This window comes from Hippocampus zosterae, chromosome 11 (assembly GCF_025434085.1).
Source record: "Hippocampus zosterae strain Florida chromosome 11, ASM2543408v3, whole genome shotgun sequence".
NCBI lineage: Eukaryota > Metazoa > Chordata > Actinopteri > Syngnathiformes > Syngnathidae > Hippocampus > Hippocampus zosterae.
Genome location: NC_067461.1, coordinates 22,312,172 through 22,336,242, shown reverse-complemented (window position 1 = coordinate 22,336,242; position 24,071 = coordinate 22,312,172). Strand labels below are relative to the sequence as shown.

Genomic DNA, 24,071 nt, shown 5'->3' with positions numbered 1-24,071 from the left:
GTTTGCAGACTTCCCCACACACATTAAAGGACACACCCTGGATCTCATTTGCTGCTCTGGCCTCACCCCCGCCAACTGTACTGCTGATGAACTCCCTATAACGGACCACTTCCTCATTTCATTTAACGTCACCCTCTGGCTCTCCAACTCCAAATTACCCCGCATCATCTCTTACCGTAATATCAAAGACATCAACATTGACTCTCTCGCTGCAAGGATCGCCACCCTGACTCCGGACATAGACTCCTCTCCAGATGTTTTGGTTTCCCAATACAACACGGACCTCAACAACATTCTTAATGCGCTCGCCTCTGTCAAGTCCCGCTCTGTCCTTTTCACTCGGTCTGCCCCCTGGTTCACCCCTCTTCTCCGTTCCATTAAATCCAAAACCCGGTAACTTGAAAGACTCTACCGAAAAACTGGTCTCACTGTTCACAAGCACATCTACACAACTCAACTTTCCCATGACAGGGACTCAATTTCTCAAACCAAATCACAATACTACTCTGGACTCATCTGCTCCAATACTGGAAATACTAGGACTCTCTTTTCTGTCCTGAACAAAATCACTCAGCCCCCTGTCTCCCTACCCCCAACCCCACACTTTTATTCTTCTGACACCTGCAACTCTCTCCTATTTTTTATTGAAAATATTCAATACTCAATTCAATACATTGACAAACATTCAATATTCAAAACTCACTTATATTCTTTGGCGTTCGACTCAGCATGACTTAGATTTGTTCTTGATTTTACTGTTTGGTGCTTTTGTCTTACTGTTTATTGTGCATGCTAAATCGCTCCATGTACAGCACTTTGTATGCAGCGATGGCTGTTTGAAAGTGCTCTATAAATATTGTTGACTTGACTTGAAAACGTAAATAAAATCCACCAACACCTGGGCTCTTCTGTACCCCTCCCCCCCCCGACTCCCCCATCCTTCAATAATCTCAGATATCATTACTAAAATCAAAACGTCCTCCTGCCTACTATGTCCCCTCCCAACAGTCCTGGTCAAATCCTGCTTACCCACTATGCTTCCCTTCATTTCAGCCATCATCCATTCCTCACTGTCCACTGGAATTGTTCCTGTCCCCTTCAAAACTGCAGCTGTCATTCCTATCTTGAAAAAACCTGGTTCAGATCCCAATGATTTCAATAATCTACGACCAATTTCTCACTTTCCCTTCATCTCCAAACTTCTTGAAAGAATTGTTGCCTCTTAACTTCACTCCCACCTCACCCATAACAATCTCTTCTTCCAGTCTGGTTTCCGTTCCCGTCACAGCACAGAATCAGCCCTCTTAAAAATCACCAACGACCTTCTTATGGCAGAAGATGTAGTTGTTGCAGAGTTGCTTGTCGCCTTTCCGCTTCCAGAATGGCAGGATAATGCCTCGGGTCCAGTCTGTCGGGGGTTGTTCTGCCACCCACATGTGGTTAATGATGTGGGTGAGCCACTGGGCCATGGAGTCACCACCTTCTTTGAGCAGCTCTGCAGTGATGGCACAGATTCCAGGGGCCTTGTGATTTTTGAGTGGTTTTATTGCTGCTCTTACCTCATCGTTTGTGACTGGGTCAGTTTTGCAGTTGGGGTTGGGAGTGGTGGAGTTGGCTGCAGTAACAAGACGGGGGTCGCTAGGAACTGGAAGATGATGAAGGAGGTTGCTGAAGTGCTCTTCCCAGCGTTCAAGGCAGTCTATTTATGTGGTGATACGATTTCCACTGGCATCCTTCATGAGGACGGTCTTAATGTGTGGTCCGATACGGGCTTGGTGCAGCATTCGAAAGACTTGTCTGAGGTCATTACTTTGTGCTGCCGATTCCAGGTGTTCAGCTTCTTCTCCCCAGTACCTCTCCCTGTCAATTGCAATTGCTGCATTTCGTGCTGCATTAAGCCTACGGTACTCTGTCATATCACCGCGCAGGCGAGCATCAAGGCGGCTGTCAATGATGTCGAGGGTCAGCTGTGAGATCCATGGTTGTTTGGGAAGAGATCTTGATCTTCCCAATACATCCTGGGCAGACTGGTTGACCTTTAGTTTGAAAGTCTCCTCGTCCGCGATGTCATCATTGGCCAGGGCGGTGAAGGCATTGGTGATGGAGCAGCGATATGCAGAGGCAGTGGTGGGGTCACAGAGTCTGGAAGACATTAAGCGTGGTTGTGGCCTTAAGTCGTAGCTGGGCAACCAACAGGTGGTGGTTTGTGTTGCCCAGCTGTGCTCCTCTGAAGACCCTGCAGTTGGTGACGGAGGATCACCAGCGGCGGGAGGTGATGATGTGGTCTATCGCCTTCCAGGTTCTTCCATCAGGACTAAACCAGGTCCAGTGATGGATCTGCTTGTGGGGGAGCCAGGTGTTGGTGATGCAGAGGTTATTTGAATGGCAGATGAGAAGCAGACGTTTGCCGTTATCATTTGTGGTGTTGTCAACAAAAGTTGTGCCAATGGGTTGTGTGGGGGTTTGGTGAGATGGTCCTACTCTGGAGGAGGAAGAGAAAGTTGCATTGGCATCGATGAGGATGATGACAATGTCATGTGGTGGGGCTTGGCTAACAACCTGATGGAGTTGGTCGAAGGTGTCTTTCCTGTATCATCGGCGACATCTGTGGGGGCGTGAGCAACGATCATGCCATGTAGGTGGAGGAACCGTGCAAACAGGAGACGATCGTTAATTGGGATCCAGCTGATAAGTGATTGGCGTGTATGTGTGGACATATGAAACAGTGTTCTCCTGCTGTAATTTCGCCACTGTCTTGCCACCTTGATTCACATAGACCCGCCATGGTGATTTTGTAGCGGGAGAGCTCCAGGGACAGGAGGACTATGTAGCAATGCGCGTCTTGAGGCGTACGTCAATCTGTACTCGTGCGTCGGGGGGCGTTCCTGTCTTGTCTTGGTTTGGGCAGTCCGGTTTCTTCTGGTCCGTTTCGTAACAATAAATTTCTCCTGAGTAGGTTGTTGGCCCTCTGCAGGATAGTCGGAAGATGGGGCTGCCATCTTAGCGGCGTACCGACACACCGTCGGGACCTTGTTAGTCTGGGACCGCCCCGGAAGACCGTCCCGCCAAGGGAGACCCTAGCGGGTGCAAGCTTCAGATGGTAACGCTCTCCGGATCATTGGTACACACAAACCACCTTGCCATGGCAAGGCCAGGACCCACAAGGAGGCCCTCGTTAATTGGGGCCCAATACATCCTGGGCCCCAATTAACTCTGCCTTTCAGAAATTAAATGTTGGTTCACACATAACTTCCTCAAACTTAACAGTGACAAAACAGAACTCCTCCTCGTCAGTACCAAATCCACCTACACAAAACTAACAGTTTCTCTCTCACTATTGATAACTCCTCTGTGTCCCCCTCCCTTCAGGTCAAGAGCCTGGGTGTCATCCTCAATAGCTCACTATCGTTCCACTCTCATATTAATAACATAACCCGGTCCGCATATTTCCACCTACGCAATATCAACCGTCTCCGTCCCTCTCTCACCCCTCATTCAACTGCTATCCTTGTCCACAGTCTCGTCACCTCCCGTATTGACTCTTGCAATTCACTTCTCTTCGTGTCCACAACAAATTCCTCCATAGACTTCAACTGGTCCAGAATTCTTCTGCCCGTATCATCACTGGAACCCCCTCCTTCCATCACATCAACGCCATCTTCCAACAGCTCCACTGGCTCCCTGTCAAACTGAGGATCAACTTCAAAATACTCCTCTTCACAATCAAAGCCATCCATAACCATGCCACCCTCATCTGTCGGACATTCTTCAAATTTCCGTTCCCTCAGGTCCTCAGCCTCCCTCCACCTCTGTATACCCTCTGCCCGTCTCAGCACGATGGGGTGCAGAGCTTTCAGCTGCTCCGCCCCCAAACTCGACTCTTCCCATATTCAAAACTCATCTCAAAACCCACCTAGTTTAAATTGCATACGCAGTTTAAACTCATCACTTTTTTATTATTTATAATTTTATCTGTGATTTTATTGCTCTTTTTTGATTGTAAAGTGTCCTTGGGTGTTTTGAAAGGTGCTTATGAATAAAATGTATTATTATTATTATTGGGCGGCCCGGTAGCCCAGTGGTTAGCACGTCGGCTTCTCATTGCAGAGGTACCGGGTTCGATTCCAGCTCTGGAATTCCCTGTGTGGAGTTTGCATGTTCTCCCCGGGCCTGCGTGGGTTTTCTCCGGGTGCTCCGGTTTCCCTCCACATTCCAAAAACATGCATGGCAGGCTGATTGGACGCTCTAAATTGTCCCTAGGTGTGAGTGTGGGCGTGGATGGTTGTTCGTCTCTGTGTGCCCTGCGATTGACTGGCAACTGATTCAGGGTGTCCCCCGCCTACTGCCCGAAGACGGCTGGGATAGGCTCCAGCACCCCCCGCGACCCTCGTGAGGATTAAGCGGTTCGGAAAATGGATGGATGGATATTATTATTATTATTATTATTGTTCAGAAATTTGAGCTCCACAAGACTTGACTGGAGCCAAACCACCTGGATGTGGCCGGAGGAGGAAAATTGATGACAGATTGAAAATACAGATAGCACTAATGGGAATGAAAAAGCCCAGAACAACTTCCAAAAATATTAGAGGTGAACTCTCAGGTCAACATACATCACTGTCCAACCAACAGTCAATGTTTTGGTGGGGGACAACCGACGAGAACACCGTCGAAAAGAAAACATAAAAAATAAAATCCAAACCGTATATTGACTAGGCACAAAGCTTGCAAAAATGAAGCATAGCAAGAAAAGGACACTGTCCTTACTATGAAACATGGAGACGGTTCTGTTATGGTCTGGGGCTGCTTTGCTAAATCTGGCACAGGGTGTCTTGAATCTGTGCCAGTGACAATGAAATGTCAAGACTGTCAAGATATTCATGAAATAAATGTGCTGCCCAGTGTCGGACAACTTGGCCTGAGTCGCAAGGCATGGGTCTTGCAACAGAATAATGACCCAAAACACAGCTCGTATGCAGACACTTGACCGCTGGGTTTCCTCACAAGCTCATCCACTCCAGGTGCTCCGTGGATGTGCTAGACTAGCAGCGGCTAAGCTGCTTGACAGGGTGCCCCACCCCCATTTTTCCTCTTGCCTCCTTTCACATGTGCAAGTCCATCCATTCATTTTCTTATCTGTTTATCCTCACAATGGTTGCGGGCGTGCTGGAGCCTATCCCAGCTGTCTTTGGGCTGGCAACCTTGAACTGGTTGCCAGCCTATCACAGGGCACAGAGACGAACAACCATCCACGCTCACAATCACACCTAAGGACAATTTAGAGCAGGGGTGCTCATTAGGTAGATTCTGATCTACCGGTAGATCTAAGACAGGTCCCAAGTAGATCCGAGGAGTGTCGAGGAGAAAAAAAACCAAACAACCATTGGTGTCTTTGTACATGTTAATATCTTTTTTTGTTTTAATGTACACTGCACCCTAATCATCTTATCATTCTCATTTTTACTAAAAAAGGAGGGCCCAGGGAAGCACTTTAAAACGGTACGTGTGAGCTACGATAGTTAACAGGCTGCAAAAGTGCGTCGCATGCCTCAGTTTCAGGCTGTTTCTCATCAGGGCGTGCGTGTGTGTGTGTGTGTGTGTGCGTGTGTGTGCGCGCGCGTACCGGTAAGGGTAGATCCCGGGAGGTTAGTTGATCGAAAAGTAGATCTTCGATCCAAAAAGTTTGAGCACCCCTGATTTAGAGTGTTCCGTTCAGAGTTCTATTGAAATGTCTTTCATGTGATTGTGCATGGAGACCCCGCCCCCGAAGTCCATACGATGCACACTTTTTACGGCACATAAATTAGGCCTTGTTTCATTCCCTCCCTCATTCTCCCCCATGTTTTCTTGTTTTTCGTCAAAGAGACCAGGATTAACGAGCTTCCCGTTCTGTCAAAATATAAAATAGAGTGAAGAAGGCATTTCTCACCATTAGTTCTTCATTTATGTTGTGGGTTCCGTTTTCATTCAAGATGATACCAGATAAATAATCCTCAGAAATTGACAACAATTCACCGCAGTGAAGATTCATGAAAGCCTATGGGGACAAATGTTTAGCAAATAAGTACTAATACAACTACTAGCACACAAAAACCTCTCTTCCGTAGTCAAGCATCACAGAGGATAAGAACAAAATAAAGCTCAACGTCTTAAATCTGTGAAAGACTGGTGTCCTAGAAGAGGGCAGCGTATTCAAAGAGGCTCGGAACTACTAACCCCACTACGATGTGAAGGGTTGACATATTTACAAAAGTAGCTTTCCTTACTAAGAATTGTAATTATCCATTTTAGTTAACGCTTTCAGAGCCATCTGTTCAACAGTTAAGCAATTATCACAGGCATCCAAGGAATTGTATTTTCTTTCTGGATTTAATGAGACACTCTCCTACCGTTTAAATTACAAAATAAGAAATCATGTTCTCAAACCTGTGTCTCTTTGACATCGTCACTCCTGCCAAGTTGTTGCAGAGTATCAATAGCGGCACTGATACGCTCCAGAGACATAGAAAATGACTTCAACCAACGCATAAGATCGTCTGCAGAGAAACAAAATAATTCAGCCAGACATCTTAAAAGAAAATTTACTGATCTACAACCAATCACTGTAAAGATCACTCACCAACTATCCTATCCTTTGTCTCTTCATTCAAGTGAACAGAAATTTCTCCAATGACACACATAATATGACAGCAGGATGTCACACTCACATCCTTAGAACTGAGGGGGGGAAAAATGCTCATTAATCACAAAAACGGAGTAAAAATGCAAACTTTGTCGATAAATGTGGCCGATCCTACCTGACCATGTTGTCCCAGGCATCCATGAGTTTTCCATAAGGAATTTTGACTGATGCTCCAACTACCTTGGAAAGCAGCATCCAGGCACCAGCACTGTGGTCAGCCTCCGTGTGTGAAATCAGATTAGTTATGAATGTCACCGTAAACTTGTTTTGCTTAATCCAGATGGTGACGGCCTTACTAATATATTGGCTGGAGAGCAAAAGATATTAGATAGATATATATAATTCAAAATAAACAAACAAAAAAATAAATGAACCGTGTCAAAATAAACGTAACTACCCAGGCCCATTAAATAAAAGAAGGGTTTCAATCTTTTTAAGCACAAATTTAGGGTTACGCCTACACGAAGTTGACGTGACATAATTCAGGTTGCATATTCCCATTCTTAATAATAAAGAACAAACCTAAGGTTCTGACATTCGTCACAGAGAAGATTTAGCAGCTTCCAGGTCAGCCTCTGACTTGTAGCAAGATGATGGCAGGCAGAGTATGCTTGGATCTGCCCGAGCAAGACGTGATCGAGAGCCTCCAAGGCCTTCTCCTGGACAGAGCTTTCAGAATCCACCACCGCTGGTACTACACCTTGAAGCCATGCCTTCTGCACCAGGCAGCACTCTGGTTTAGCCTAGTTGTGATAATTGGCAGGCACACAGACACATCATAAAACACAGCGTAATGGATGCAATGTTTTTTTTATGCCCTGGATTGTTGATTGTCTGGACAGTTGCTAACCCGCAATTGCGAACTCACATTCAGCATCTCTCCCACACACTGCAATGCTTTCTTCTTCACAGACACAGCCGGGTCTCTACAGCGCTCCGAGAGCAGAGAAAGGTTCGTCAAGCTCATGGGGATCACACCATGTTTCAGAAGACCTACAAGGGCCTGGAGGAAGGAAGGAGAACTTGAATTTAATGATACCGACAAATAAATCAGCACACTGCACATCAAGTATGGAAATATTCGTGACCAGTTCACAATACCTGCAGTGCTGATTTGCGAATAGTAGACTTGGAGTCTTGTACACGCCGCATCAAAAGAGCAACGTTCTCTCTTGCTGCATTGAAAATAAACATCTACATGAGACTACGTCGATTCGAAACATACTATCCAAGTGAGGAGAACCATTCATTAGGTTAAAGCGCCAAACAGTTGAGCCACATTATTCTGTTTCATCTTGGAATAGCACTGGGTGATAATTCACTGTCAGCACATATCACAATAGACACATGATCAATATTAGGAGAAATTGCACTTGATACTGAGGCTGAGATATGATCATATCCTCCGAATGGGGGATTTTATATCCATGTGTGCTGTCGGGAAAAAACACTAGCAAAGGACTTGTTAAGACTTACCGACTCTTTTAATTTCGTGCAATATGTGACCAGCCCGACACATGAACAAGGACATATTTTAGACCTTGTCCTTGCTTATAGTCTACCGGTGTCATATCTGGAAGTCCCTGAAAATTGGATTTCTGATCACATGGCAGTTTTATTTGACGTGGTCTTATCGCATGTTGTATCGCTGCTGTGAAATCTGCCGCTTCTAGTTGCAAACGCTGAACTTTCAAGCCTCGCACTGCTAGTCGTTTCTCTGATGCCTTTAATAACCTTTGCGGACCCTCGTCTAACACAGAGGAACTCACCTCTTGGTTCACCTCATCATGCCGTGCCATCCTGGATTTGGTGGCTCCTTCAAAAATTGTGCTCCCAAAACCTAAATCCGAGCCTTTATTTCAACAACAAAACTCGCGCCTCTAGGCAGGGGTGTCGCAAAGCCGTACGCAAGTGGAAAAAAGACAAATTGCATGTTTCTTATCAAATTTGGACATACTGCTGGCGTAACTACCAAATCACAGTAAAAGAGGCCAAAAGAGAATATCAGTCGGACCTTATTAAAGCTAACCGTCACAACCCACGCGCACTATTTAAAACTATAGATTCTGTACTCAAACCCCCTCTGCCTACTTGCTCGGATTCTTCACCCGAGATGTGCAACAGATTCCTTCAGTTTTTCATTGATAAGGTCTCTACAGCTAGGACTTCGGTCTCAAATACCACATCTGACCCCTCTGTCCATGTTCCATGTTCAGCTGTGCTAAATTCTTTTAAAACTGTGTCCTTGACGCTTTTGGAGGATGTAGTTCGCCAGACGAAGCCATCTGGCTCCCCCTGCGACTCTCTTCCCCCGCATTTCTTTCAGGAGGTTCTGGAGTGTTGGTGCTTGGATATCATCAACAGCAGCCTCTCTTCTGGTATAGTTCCCCAACAGTTTAAACATGCTGTGGTCCAACCCTTGATCAAGAAACCTGGTCTTGATCGAGATGTGCTGTCAAGTTTCAGGCCCATTTCCAAACTGCCTTTCATTTCCAAAATTCTGGAAAAAGTGGTGCACATGCAGTTGAAAATTTTCTTGGATGAACATAACATCTTGGAGGTCTTCCAGTCAGGTTTCAAGACGATGCATCGCACGGAGTCATCTCTGTTACGCGTTTCTAATGACATCCTCCTGGCAAATGACACTGGAGACCACGTGCGTCTAGTTTTATTGGACTTAACTGCACATTCTGACATTCGTCAGATACAGTGGATCACAGTATTCTGCTGACTCGTTTGCAGTACTTGGTGGGCATTGGCGGTGGTGCTCTTGAGTGGTTTAGGTCCTAATTTTGCTGACAGAATCTTTTGTGTCAGCCTTGGCTGCTCTGAGTCACGCACTGCTCCCCTGTCATATGGTATTCCACAGGGCTCAATTCTGGGGCTTCTGCTGTTCTCGCTGGATCTGCTCCCATTGGGTTCCATCTTAAGGAAACATGGTATTCCCCTCCACTGCTATGTGGATGACTGCCAGATCTAGATCTATGTGCCACTGAGCAAAAAAGACGCCTTCTCATTAAGGCCACTTCTATCCTGTCTGGAAGAAATCAAAACCTGGATGGCACAAAATTTCTTGAAATTCAATGAAAAGAAGACAGAGGTGATACTGTTCGGTCCCAGTGGCCCTTGTACATCCCATCCTGTAGACTTGGGCCCCCTGTCTCCTTATCTTAAGTCTTAAACTAGGGCTTTAAACTGGACAGTGATTTCAAACTTGATCAGCAAATTGGTGGCGTTGTTAAATCCAGCTTCTTTCACCTTAGACAGCTGGCAAAAATAAAACCTCTCCTCTCTCATGAACACTTTGAGACAGTAATTCACACACATCCCGGCTCGATTACTGCAATGCCCTTTACTTTGGAGTCAGCAAGTCTTCCATTAAGCGCCTTCAGCTGGTCCAGAATGCCGCTGCTCGCCTCTTGACTGGTACTCGTAAGAGGGAGCACATAACTCCTACTCTGGCATCCCTTCACTGGCTCCCCATACGTTATTTTCAATATCCTCTTATTTGTTTTCAAATCTCTAGATGACCTCTCTGAGTTCATCCGTCCCTGCACACCTACCTGAGGTCCGGCGCCTCAGGTCTGCGGACCAGACATTATTAGAAGTACCAAGAACTAAACTGAGGCTCAGACGGGATCGAGCCTTTTCTGTTGCTGGTCCCCCTCTCTGGAATGACCTCCCACTGAACATTCGGCAAGCCTCCTCGCTGCCCATCTTCAAAACCCTCCTCAAAACTCACTTGTATTCTTTGGCATTCGACTCAGCATGACTTAGATTTGTTCTTGGTTTTACTGTTTGGTGCTTTCTACCGTCTTTATTACCGATTTGTTTTACTGTTTATTGTACATGTTAAATTGCTCCATGTACAGCACTTTGTATGTAGCGATGGCTGTTTGAAAGTGCTCTATAAATACAGTTGAGTTGAGTTGAAATACAATATCCATGAAAAAAAATTAAAAAATCAGGAAGCAAACCCCAACCCCAGCATTCTGCATGGTGTCGACAGAGGCTACTCCATTAATGAGATTAGATTTGTGCTACAATTACAAGTACCTAACAGGAAATTTGGAGCATAAATGTGTTCAGTGCAAAAGAAACACGTCTGTGAACTTTGTCCGCCCAACCCGTAAAGAAGACGTGCCGAACCACTGAAGAAATGTGTGCATGCACGCGCACGTGAGCGTGTGGCATATAGTTGCGATGGATAAGTGTGACATAACCTTAACTTTTTTTCAAATAAATGACCAAATGCCTCAGTGCAACTCTGGCAATCAACATTATATTGTGCATAGTAAAACGTCAAGCACGTTCAGATCAATGTTCCGTCTAAGCTGCACGGAGATGCCACCATCAACAGGGGACACATTGCTTCAATGGCAGCAAGCTGTTGGTTCGCAGCCTTGACCGGGCCGGGGAGCCTTATTTTGAAGGTTTCCCGCCGACTGGGTCAGGTGTTTTTCAGACACATCTCCAGGAAGCAGTGACAGCTCAAATGAAGGTTGAAGTGACAGCCGAAACTGTCAACTAGGTAAGACGTTTTCCCTCACAAAAAAAAAATGGACCATTGTCTGACAAAAATAAAATCTTAAACCTATTTCAACTAATAAGAAGACAAGATGAACATCATAGCACTACCCATCACCATGTTTTTCTCCAATTTAAAAACCTCAGCTACACCGTCAGCGAGATTATATCCTATATTTTGATATATAGGTGTGTACGCCGCCGTGTGTAAGCCTGATGTTGATAACCATGGTTACTAGGGATGCTCAGGGAGTTTGTCTGAATGCTCAGATGCATGGAAAAGTAGAGGAAACATTACTTTGGATCGATACGTGGTGTCACGTTAAATGACTTGCGAGCTCCGGTGTGTACCAGCTCATAGCCTCTCAGCGTCATCACACTCAGGCAAGTTAAAAAATGACCTAAAACATAGTTAGCTGGCTAAAAAGAAGAAGTTGCTTTAAGACAGATGGCAACTACAATGCATGCAGTCCAAGAGAGGCTACGCTTCCATTGTATGAAAAACAAAGGATGACATTGAGCATGACACAACATTAATGTATACAACAACAGAGTACATTCCTTCAAAACTGCTTTTACAACAAGAGATTTTGAATATTTCCTCTTCATAGCTTAATTTCATTTAATGTTTAATGTTTTTGAATTTCTTTAATCAATTTCGTTTTTCTCATTATAATAGGTGAAAAAAAGAAATAATTCTCAATGTTGACGGATATGAAATACTCAGGGGAAGCACAGTGCTGAGTGGTTAGTTAGGCGTAGAAAAAAAGTAGTGTGTTTCCGGTAACATGAAATGAAATTTCAGCATAGGGTCGGTAGGTCGGACAAAGTTTTTTTTTTAATCTTTTTTTCCCCATCAAAAATTTAAACAAAATAACCATATATCAAAACAAGAAGACATTGAACCCGCCGCTCCGCGGCCGTCACCGCTGCCACCTATTTAGTTTTCTCCCCGCTCCGAACTCGAGGGGCCGGGGCGCGCCGCCGCCTCCGCCAACGTCCTCCTCCGCCCTCGGTGTTTACTCGGCCTGTGGTGTTCATCAAATAGTTCGTTGATTTTTTTCGATACATCAATCGATGCTACTTTCTTAACATTACGGTGCGAGCACGCAACTGTAACACAGAAAACGCGGTTTAAACTGTCGTCGCAGATCGCGGCCGCCGCCATGTTTCAATGTTGTTGACAGACAACAGGGCAAACGACGCACGCGCTCAACTTGAATATCGCGAGAGTTTGCACCGATGTAAACTAAATGTAGAGGGTTGTTTGAAAAAAAATGCCGACCGTAAAGTTTTTTTCGAAGTAGAAATTATTGGTCGGTCGGGTTACCGGAAACACACTACTTTTTTTCTACGCCTTAGCACGCCCGCCTCACAGTGCAGAGGTCGTGATTTTGAATTCGTCCACGGCCTTCCTGTGTGGAGTTTGCATGTTTTCTTTGTGCAAGTGTGGATTCTTTCTGGGCACTGCAGTTTCCTCCTACATTCCATAAAGATGCATGGTAGGTTGATTGAATGCTCTATATCCCTCTTCCTCAACTGGCGGACCGCGGACCTCCTCTGTCCGGACCGCGGACCTCCTCTGTCCGGACCCTCGGCAAATTGTATAACAAAATTTATAAATTGATTTTTACGTTATACATTTTATATTTGTGGACTATAATCTGCGCATTACCGCCATCGCTTGTTAAAATTATCCGTTGTATTCTTTGCGTGCACTAACAGATGTAATGCAGAGGACCGCGGCAGCGCGACTTTGTGTGTATAATGTTTGACTCACTCGAGACCATGCCTGAGCAGGGCATGTCGGCGTAACGATGCGCTGATTGGCTGCTCTGAACTTAAGGTTTTGACAATTAGACAAAACGAATCGCGGGAGGTTTCGATTGTGCGCAGTTCTGCTGCCGTCTACTTTGCAGCTGTTTAATAGCAGAACACCGCAACATGGTAAATGAACATCCCAATGGCGTCCTCAAATAATATTTGCATGCCTCAGACATTGCATTCACCTATAGTGGAAGAAAAGCACTGCACATTCCTGTGCTCCCTTGTGTCAGTATTTAAAGTGGTTCTTAACTCCTCTTCTGATATATTTTTTAAGTGATTTCAGAAGGGATGTGAAAAGGGGAATTGTACAAATGAAAAGGATATTTTTGTTTTTATGTTTAGTATTTATTTTGGTAAAATTAGTATTTTGTTTTGTTTTTGTTAAATTAATGGGAAAATTACAACTACTGTTTAACAAAGTTAAAATAAAAATGTCTTATTTCCCTAAAAGGGCTATTTCTATTATTAAGCAGGCACAACTTAACAAAATAAAAGAGTTCGTGTGCCTCAACACAATACCCCTCATTATTTGCTGGGTACTGGCAACGTGAATAATTGTTATTTTCATGCACCCCATTATTGGTTGGTTGTGAGGAGTGTTGATTTGTATAAGCTTAGCTTGACCATACTAAATGGGCATATTGCCCTGCTGCCCATGACCGCTGTGCTTGGGACCGGACCTTGGTCTTATAAAAAAAAAAAAAAAAGTGGACCGACAGCATTTCTAGTTGAGGACCACTGCTCTATATTATTCCGAGGTTTGAGTTTGTCTATGTGTGCCCTGTGATTGACTGGCAACCAGTTCATGGTGTACCCTACTTACTACCTGATGACACCTGGGATAGGCTCCAGCACGCCCTCGACCCTGTGAGAAGAAGCGGCTCAGATAACAGGTGGATGGATGAAATACTCATATTGTTAAATCGCCCAGCACTACTAAACACACTATGTTTAAAAAAAAAACGTTTTTTTTTTAAATCTTCATAATGACCAGATTTCCTTTCTCATGGTTACATTGACCTATTATTAAAGTTTAAGTATTATATGTTAAAATAACATGACCCAAATTCTGCCTTTTTCATTTGTGTCATTATTTTCGATCCTTGAAATAAAAAGGAAAAAAAAGTACCGGTAAGTAGGTAAATTGGTAAGTAGGTAGGTAAGTATCAACATGGATCAATATGAAATAATTATTTTGTGATATACTTTCCAGCCATATTGCCCAGGCCTATCTTGGAACCTTGAGGTCTTATCAAAAAAAAAAAAAGCTTTACTTCAATATGTTATTGGCAGGGGATTGAGTATGTGGGCAGTTGTGGCCAAGTGGTTGACAGCATTGCCTGCCAAACTGTGCTTTGCTGAGCATATCAACACAAACACAAAACTGCTCACTGGGGAAAAGTCAAGTCAGCCTCTTCACATGCATGTCAAACTCTGAAGTGCACATGAAAGTATAATTCTCTGGGAGATACCAAAACATCATGGACGTGGTTACCAAGACTCTTGCCCACAAAATGTGAATAAACACATTGTTGAGTGCTAGACATTATTAATATAAAGTTTTTGTTAATGGACCGAAGAGAATAAAAAAATTCTCATCAAACGCACAATATCGAGCCTTTGTAGCATTTTGTATGACTCACCATCACAGACCAAGCTATCTGTGCCACCAACCTCCACAGTCCTGAACGGCAAAGAGTGGTAAGTTTTCTGAGGCTGCTGGAGACTTCCTGAATAAACAAACAATTCATGTATATGTGGATCATTCACATATATTTTGGAAATGCACAAAACCTACTGAGTCCTGGAAGGTAGCAGGTGAAGTTTTGAGTCGGGTATGGTGATATTTGGTTGCATTAAGCCCTAATACCATGTGCTCTGGCAATTTTCAAGACATTATATTGATGTAGGATGACCTAATGAAAAGTCAAGTGACAATAAATACATTTTAAAAATCAGATTGAGATCCACATCAGAGAAAAGCAAGTTGTGCAAAAAATTACTGAAACACTGAACCATTGGACATGAGCATTCAAAAGTTTAACTAAAGTCAAATAGAAACACCGTTAAGGGGCAGTGTGCATGTCAGGTTTGTCCTCAAGTTTTACTCAAACAGCCCAGTACCCCAAACTATGTGAATAGCATAGTCGCCATTCTCCATTTGCTCGCAGCAGGACTTAATCATTCTACAGTTACAAAGTCCTTACAGATTTGCAAGCACCATTCCAAACAAAACATTACCTTCTATAGTTCCTTCTTCCAGTACAGTCTGCGTCACAGCTATAAGGGGGAGAAAAAAAAGTGTAACTAAGTAATTCTGCAAAAAGAAAAATACCACCAAACAAGCTTACAGTCACACTGAATCAAAGTAAATAAATAACAGTTAAACAATAGGAAGCTGAGATTTATTTTGGTAACTATTTTATGAATAAGAGCTATTTATAATCTGACATGTCAAAGACTGTCGGACAGTAACTAGTGAGACAAAACTGAAAATTCAGCAGGGAAAAATAAATGTTTTGATTACTGGCAGAGAAGAGGTTTTGGACAGCACAGGTCGCATTGAGTGAAGGCAATTCCAGACACTGGGCAAGGCAGGCGAGGACATGGCCTTGGACAGTAGGTGAGTGGTCATTACGTCGAGCAAACAATAGGTTCTGGATTAGGAATTGATGTGATAGGTAGCAGGCAAGACCCGGATCGCCACATTCCTCGGGTCGCCTCTCTGGCTGCCCCAGTAGAACCATCACAACATCCACAGAGAACAGGCGGGACACCATCTACCAAACCGGTTAAGAATATTAGTGCTTTTTTTTTTTAACAACATGGCAAATTTCTAATCGGTTATCCAAATCAAGCTGCATTATCATATGCCAAACATTATACTTCAATTTTTAATCTGCATGTACTATATGTGGGGAATGAAGGGATTACCTTTGAGTGTCTTGAGAAACTAGACAGCCACTTCATGAAGTGGGCATAGTCTGTACTTGGCATCTCAGATGTCAGCATGCCAACAGCCTGGGCTCCATGGTTTCTAAACTCACATTTTTCCACAATCTAGGTACCATAGACAAATACATACTTTAACATTACATCACACGAGGTGATTAGATGGCATAAAGTGCAACACAAACATCACAGCATGGTATTTTGGCTGAATTACTCACCTGAAAACAAATGTGCTGCAGAAGTACTTTCAATAATGGCAGTGCCACTTCCTTCAGCTCATTCACAATATGACTATAATTAAAAAATATATATATCACATTACGGTATGAATACTTACACAATGCTGAGGAATTTTGTTGCAATATTGATAAATTAAGACAGACAAGCTAAACACATCAAAGAAGACATGCAAAATAAATTGCTTATTACTAAGGGCAGTGCATTTTTGTGCAAATATGATTGAAAATGGACAATTTATAGAAGAAAAAACCCTCACGAAATAAATGCGATCGTTAAACTTCCAACTGACAGTGGAACAGACTAATGATTCTCAACATGTGGTACGCAAAATATGAACTGCTTCATGTACAGTTTGGTTGTATTTAACTTTTAAATGTATTTATCTAATTTAATTTCTATGTGTTTTGGGGATGACGATTTCTGTAATTGCTTTGACAATAATCATCAGAGACTTGTGTTTACCAGACAAAGTGGATGGCTTGATCACGTGTGGCGAGTACTGCATGACCGGGTACAAGCAAGGTTGGTCTGCCTCTGTCCCCTTTATTCATCATCAGGATTACATACAGAAGTCTTTGAAAAACCCTCCTCACGGACTGAACGAAGACGAATCAACATAAGAGACAGATGATTGACAACCCTTAATTATCCTAGATGAGCTATTGCACAAACCCCAAGCACAAATACAATATGTGGCTGAGAAATACTTCTTTTTGATCTCCATGCTTTGCTGAGCAAATCAGCTGCAGGCCATAGAAAGCCATCTCAGGGATGCTCCGCAGTTCATTGATATCTCTGTAAAGAAACAACATCGCCATCATGTTGCTGTATAAATCATAAATGGAAAACAAAACAAAATACAAACTTACTGTCCAGCAGCAAAGTTTAGCTCTCCAATGACTGGCTCAAAGTAAAGCAACTTACTAAAAATCTGCAGAGACAACGCATTTTTAATGGTCAAAAATGTAATAAAGGGTGCATGTCGGCAAAAAGTTGGCTGGGATCTTAATTATTACCAGTGGGCAACTGCAAGCAATTTGTGGTTTGTCTTTGAGTGAAAATGTCTGCAAAAGTCTGAGAAGACTTTGAAGCAGAAGAACCAGTGCATCTCGGATCCTGTTTAGGTCTTGGCTTGAGAAAATGAGCTCTTCTTCCTCCTCCTCTTCCTCCTCCACTTCCATCTGCATGCAACACACTGAGTGGTTTACACTGAGTCGCGGTTTACATAATTCACAATATTCATTGAAGCTACCTAAACTACTGTACTTGCACATCCTTCTTTAAATAAAAAGGCTAAAGAGATCAAACCTATGGTTAGAAAGAGTCACATTTAGTCTTCAAGTTGCCTTTATGAAAAAACATTGGTTTGTTGATTCTGAGACCTCTTGAATTTCCTTCCGGTGTGGTTTGGAACGCTTGCCCTCTGCCTGAGAACTCTTGAGAATGCCCTTCTTGCGCTTTTTGCCCAAGTCCTGAGGCCAACAGTGCGTGCTTGCACTCATGCAGGTGTTCAATAAAACCTCATGAAAAACTTTGTTGGCAATGCTTCCTAGAAGACAAATACAATTATATATTTTACTGTCAGTTGCAAAATTAAATACAGGGGGGTGGGATGGGGTTACTGTTCTGTATATTGATAAACAACACGTTCCATGGTCTGTGCACAGCACAGTATGACACTTTACCTGGGACTCCAAGCAGTAACAGATAGAGCGATGCAGCATGGAGGCTTCCCACCCTCTGCTGAACATTAGCTGCTTTGGCGTTTCCTGTCAAGACAAAGAAGGACAGCACAGCCACCAAAGACTGCACCGAAACACCATTCTCCCTCAGCTGTATCCAGACACTCTGCAGAAGAACAGACAGGTATCACAACATTATCTTTATTCAAAATCATTTTCAAAGACCTCAAGACTGTCTTGAAGTGCAGTCACATTTATCATCAGTCCACCAAGAAGGAAATTGGGTCAGAGTTCTTACATAATTTTTGAACATATTTGATACACGTATTTATTTTTTTATTCCCCGATGCATGTGATCATGGCAAGTATATCGGCAAATGGTCATACCTGTAAACAGTCATCTCTGCTAGAAGACTGTAGTTGTTCCTCAGAAAGTACCAGTAGACACGAGTATAGCCTTCTGAAATCTTGCTCACTAGAGGCTGCTAGCTCCCCTTTGATGTTATCTTCCATCGGCAACATCTCTGTAAATTCTGCATCCCACACTCCATTCACCCAGGCTAAAACGATCAAAGTTTATGATATCACCAAGAAGCACAACAAATTGTTACTCAACATAGTTGTCATTGAATATCATATTTGCTGTACTTTGTTTTTAGACAAAAGTGTTATTATGCTTCAGTTACGGTAACTTCACATGTATGTTTTAGGGATGAACTAGTTGTTGAGTCCCCTGCCACTGAAAGGTCAGATCTGGCCCACCACATCATTTTATGTGGCCCACAAAAGCACACCCACTAGGTCAATGTCCATGCTGCTTGCTAAAATCTGTACCAAACTTTGTCATATGTAATAAATAATCATGTTGAGATATTGCAATAATTTTCTTGTGACATTATTACAGTAACAACAGTTGAACAAACTACTACCCTTGACTTTTGATTTCAAAATGTGTTATCTATTAATTGAGTGCTGTATATGTAGTAATGAGGAGGTAATTCAACATTTATATGTTTTCACACTCATAATGGCCTGTCCGACAACAATGTGGCTTACAATAAAAATGAGTTTGACACCCCTGCTATAAACCAATTGCACTAACTTTCCAAATGAGAAAAATTATGGAGAGGATGATCAATGACAGATATTTGGCGGCAGGGGGAATTAAAAATCTCCTGTAGAATTACCAGACTGGTTTTAGGAATGGAAGAAGAACAATGGACTCAGTAATTCCTCTGGGGGACAAGATAAGGAATGCACAGGTTAATGAGGAAACACCTATTTTTTCTTTTTTCATATAGATAACGGCTATGATATATGGTGTGGAGGGATGGCCTGCTCATTAAAACCACATCAACCCAGTCCTCCAACATCTACACTGGCTCCCCATCCAATAACAAATCCAGTTTAAAATTATTCTCATCAGCTTTAAGGCTCTTCACAACCTTGCCCTCTCCTACCTCACTGATCTCCTCCTCCACACCCCTAGCTGCAATCTTAGATCTGCACATGCCAACCTCTTCACCCCTCCGAGCCGATCCAAGTACTGTACTGGACCTGTCCTGGGGAGACAGAGGCTTCTCGATCGCCACCCACTCCCTCTGGAACTCTCTCCATCTCCTCAGACACACTCACACACTCACACACTCCCCTCTTTTAAAACGCCACTAAAAACACAGCTGTTCAGATCGTCTTTTAACCTGTAATACACAATAATTTGTTCAATTCAATCAATTTAATCTCCACAACCACACACATTCGCACGCGCGCCGAAGAGGATACGAAGTCATTAACTTTCTTGTTAAAAATGTGAAAAAAATGATTTTGTCATTTCTTTAGAATAAAAGAAATAATTACTTTGACTCAAACTCAACAACCACACTGGAAATTACATCTGTGTAATAGTCTGAATAGACGCCCGAAGTGCCCGAGTCATGCTAAAAACAGAAGCAATGGTGGGGTTTTTGTTTTGTTTTTTTGCCTCTTTTGTCCTGTTTACAATAGGTTGGCCGAGAGTCATGCACTGTGCGTGGTTCGTCTCTGATGTCACCCCTTCTCTCTATTTTAACCAAGTTTTAAATTTATTTTGTCACTGAAAGTAGACCGTTATCGTTCTTGCCAGACTAATCCAAACCACAACCCCCAGAGGAGGATTATTCATTAGTTTCTGAGCTGCTTTGAGGGTTCGGCTATCACAGAGCCAGTTGGACACACTTTGCGTCTTGTCAAATGCTACAATCGCATCATTTACTTCTCTAAATGTGGAAAATGAATCACCAACGCAGAGCAAATCTCACTCCATCACAATAGCATTCACGGTCGAATGTAGTAAATATGGCATTGATTGCAGCTCTGTCGTTTTCGAGCACTTAACGGCAAAATAACGCTCGGTGGCCAAGTTGCCCATCAGGACAAAATAACCATTTTACGAAGGAGAACAAAAGAAGAACATAGATTTGGTACTTGTGAATACATGCTGAAATAGCGGGACGTATACACTACTCCTAAAAGTGACGTTATTTTGCCTGCAATTGACTCGTATTCGCAATATTACCTTGTGGGACTTTGTGAAGATTCAAAAACTGCAACGCAGATATCAACTCCATTTTGAATAAAGCCGCCACAAATTAGAAGTTTGCACATGCGCACTAGAAAACCGTTTACACGGAAGTTGAGTGGGTCATGCCGTCATAACAAGCGCTGCGTGGTTCAGGATTTAATGTTAGGTGAAAGGGTAATCTTCCGAAGATGAATAATAATTTTTTATATTCTTAAGAGGTTTAATGTTAGTTTGGCATATAAGGAATCGTTTTTTAAAGGTCCAAATTGCAGATTCTTAGTTACATTTTATTTTGAAATTCAACATCAGATCCGAATGAAAGTACGTGGGTGGTCGATGATGAGAGCGTCAGCCTCACTATGCATACTAGGGGTGCAGGGTTTGATTCTGGCTCTGTCCCTCATGTGAGGAGTTTGCATTTTCTCCCCGTGCCTGTGTGGGTTTTCTCCAGGTACTACGGGTTCTTCCCACATTCCAGAGACATGCATGACAGGTTAATGGAGCACTCTAAATTGTCCCCAGGTGCGAGTGTGAGTGTGGGTTGTTTGTCTATTTGTGCCCTGTGATTGGCTGGCGACCAAATCAGGGTGTACCCCGCCTACTGCCCAAAGACAGCTGGAAAAAGCTCCAGCACGCCCCGCGACCCTTGTGAGGATAAGCAGATCAGAAAATGGATGAATAGATAACTCAGGTGTAATTTTAGTCATTGATGCAGGGTGAACAACTTTTCTTTCTATAGCTCAACTCTACATTTTTAATTACATTAAATATTTTAATCGTTTGACAGCTCTAATATATATATATATATATGGGCTGACGGAGGCCCAGAGAGGTATGATGAAAAGGCCGATACCCGAGAGGTACATCCAGATGACCATACCTGAAGCAATCGAAACTGCCAAACAAAGGCTCCAAGCCTTGTCCAGTCGCCTAAAGCGGTACACGAAAGAGAATGAGGCCAGACGAATAAACAGGCTGTTCGCAACACAACCTGCGAAAGTGTACGCTCAGTGGCAGGGTTCTAACAACAGAGCTGACCCACCAAGACTGGAAACTGAAAGGTACTGGAAAGGCATATGGGAGAAGGAGGTTGCACATAACAGCAGTGCACAATGGCTGGTGACCCTGAGAGAGGAGCACAGCAACCTCCCTGAACAGAACCCAGTTACCATAACAGTGGCAGACATACAGGAAAGAGTCTCAGATATGAAGAACTGGACAGCACCAGGCCCGGACATGGTCCACACCTACTGGCTAAAGAAACTCACAGCACTCCATGAGCGCCTAGCAGTACAAATGAACCAGCTGCTGAGGGATGGGACTCACCCAGAATGGCTAACCGAAGGGCGAACGATCCTGATCATGAAGGATCCCTCGAAGGGTGCAGCCCCATCCAACTATCGGCCAATAACCTGTCTCTCCACAACATGGAAGCTCATGTCAGGCATCATTGCGGCTAAGATAAGTGGACACATGGAGCAATACATGAGCGAAGCGCAGAAGGGCATTGTTAGAGATACCAGAGGAGCCAAACATCAGCTCCTGGTTGACAGAACAGTCGCACAAGACTGCAGGTCCCGACGTACCAACCTGTGCACAGCTTGGATTGATTACAAGAAAGCCTATGACTCGATGCCACATACATGGATCACTGAATGCTTGGAGTTGTATAAGGTGAACAGGACCCTAAGAGCCTTCGTTGCGAACTCGATGAGGATGTGGAAAACCACACTTGAAACCAATGGGCAAGCCACTGACCCAAGTGTCCATCAAATGCGGCATATACCAAGGTGATGTACTCTCCCCACTGCTGTTCTGCATAGGACTGAACCCCCTAAGCCAAGTAATCACCAAGACAGGCTATGGATACCGTCTCAGAAATGGAGCTACAATCAGTCACCTCCTCTACATGGATGACATAAAGCTGTATGCTAAGAGCGAAAGGGACATAGATTCCCTGATCCACACAACCAGGATCTACAGCAGAGACATCGGGATGTCATTCGGGCTTGAGAAATGTAGTCGGATGGTGACTAAGAGAGGAAAGGTAGTCCGCACTGAAGGGGTCTCACTCCCTGAAGGAACAATAGCAGACATTGAGGACAGCTACAAGTACCTTGGTATACCACAAGCCAATGGGAACCTCGAACTGGCAACAAGGAAAGCGGCTACGGCCAAATACCTCCAGCGAGTGAGGCAAGTCCTAAGAAGCCAGCTCAATGGCAAGAATAAGACCCGTGCAATAAACAGCTATGCCCTGCCAGTGATCAGATACCCTGCAGGAATAATAAGGTGGCCAAAGGAAGAGATTCAGACCACGGACGTTAAGACCCGAAAGCTCCTAACCATGCATGGAGGGTTCCATCCCAAATCCAGCACCCTGAGACTGTACGCAAGCCGAAAGGATGGAGGCCGGGGACTAGTGAGTGTGAGAGCCACTGTCCAGGATGAAACATCCAAGCTCCATGAATACATCAAGGAGAAGGCTCCAACAGATGACGTACTCAGAGAATGTCTCAGACAATGGGGAACAGAAGATGAGGCGCTGGAAAAGGGGCCATCATGGGAGGACAAGCCCCTACACGGGATGTACCACCGGACCATAACTGAAGTGGCTGATCTCAAGAAGTCCTATCAGTGGCTAGAGAGGGCTGGCCTGAAGGACAGCACAGAGGCACTCATCCTGGCTGCTCAGGAGCAGGCCTTGAGCACCAGAGCCATCGAGGCCCAGATATACCACACCAGACAAGACCCAAGGTGTAGGTTGTGCAAAGAGGCACCTGAGACGATCCAACACATAACTGCAGGGTGTAAGATGCTGCCAGGGAAAGCCTACATGGAACGCCATAACCAGGTGGCTGGCATAGTCTACCGAAACATCTGTGCGGAGTATGGACTGGAAACCCCAAGGTCAAAATGGGAAACACCTCCGAAGGTGGTGGAAAATGACAGAGCGAAGATCCTGTGGGACTTCCAGATCCAGACTGACAAGATGGTAATGGCGAACCAACCAGATATCGTGATCATAGATAAAGGGCAGAGGAAAGCCGTTGTAGTGGATGTAGCGGTCCCAAGTGATGGAAACATCAGGAAGAAGGAACATGAGAAACTCGAGAAATACCAAGGGCTCAGAGAGGAGCTGGAGAGAGCCTGGAAGGTAAAGGTGACAGTCGTGCCTGTGGTGGTCGGAGCACTCGGGGCAGTGACCCCCAAATTAGATGAGTGGTTGCAACAGATCCCGGGAACAACATCGGACATCTCAGTCCAGAAATGTGCAGTGCTGGGAACAGCAAGGATACTGCGCAGAACCCTCAAGCTTCCTGGCCTCTGGTAGAGGACCCGAGCTGAATGAGGGACGGACACCACCCGAGGGGTGAGATGAGGATTTTTTTATCCTCATCTCTTTTTATATCTATATATATATATATATATATATATAAATGTGTGTGTGTGTGTAACCAGGTGAACCATACTTAGACTTTTGTAGTGAAGGCTGCCTTTTTTAACAAATGTAGCACTGTCACTATAAGAGCACGCTTGATAAAAATATGCGGGAACATATAGCGCGAGCGAGAATTAGACCAGGAAGTGGGGGAGGATG

General features: G+C 44.0%; 1 protein-coding gene across 1 annotated transcript in view; it reads right to left on the bottom strand.

Moving 5' to 3' along the window:
* Positions 1 to 20,552, bottom strand: part of ncapd3 (non-SMC condensin II complex, subunit D3) — a 40,163-nt gene extending 19,611 nt beyond the window's left edge. The window contains exons 1-20 of the mRNA XM_052081014.1: positions 20,465 to 20,552; positions 18,298 to 18,470; positions 17,914 to 18,076; positions 17,611 to 17,777; positions 17,245 to 17,409; positions 17,098 to 17,159; positions 16,936 to 17,023; positions 16,691 to 16,824; positions 16,207 to 16,279; positions 15,971 to 16,096; positions 15,564 to 15,816; positions 15,278 to 15,316; positions 14,680 to 14,766; positions 7,784 to 7,857; positions 7,551 to 7,685; positions 7,205 to 7,425; positions 6,798 to 6,989; positions 6,620 to 6,717; positions 6,427 to 6,536; positions 5,930 to 6,037 (exon numbers count right to left, since the gene is read on the bottom strand). Of these exons, the coding sequence (XP_051936974.1) occupies positions 5,930 to 6,037; positions 6,427 to 6,536; positions 6,620 to 6,717; positions 6,798 to 6,989; positions 7,205 to 7,425; positions 7,551 to 7,685; positions 7,784 to 7,857; positions 14,680 to 14,766; positions 15,278 to 15,316; positions 15,564 to 15,816; positions 15,971 to 16,096; positions 16,207 to 16,279; positions 16,691 to 16,824; positions 16,936 to 17,023; positions 17,098 to 17,159; positions 17,245 to 17,409; positions 17,611 to 17,777; positions 17,914 to 18,076; positions 18,298 to 18,470; positions 20,465 to 20,516 (2,520 nt within the window). The 5' untranslated portion in view covers positions 20,517 to 20,552. The remainder of the gene's footprint in view (positions 1 to 5,929; positions 6,038 to 6,426; positions 6,537 to 6,619; positions 6,718 to 6,797; positions 6,990 to 7,204; positions 7,426 to 7,550; positions 7,686 to 7,783; positions 7,858 to 14,679; positions 14,767 to 15,277; positions 15,317 to 15,563; positions 15,817 to 15,970; positions 16,097 to 16,206; positions 16,280 to 16,690; positions 16,825 to 16,935; positions 17,024 to 17,097; positions 17,160 to 17,244; positions 17,410 to 17,610; positions 17,778 to 17,913; positions 18,077 to 18,297; positions 18,471 to 20,464) is intronic.
* Positions 20,553 to 24,071: the final 3,519 nt, after the last annotated feature.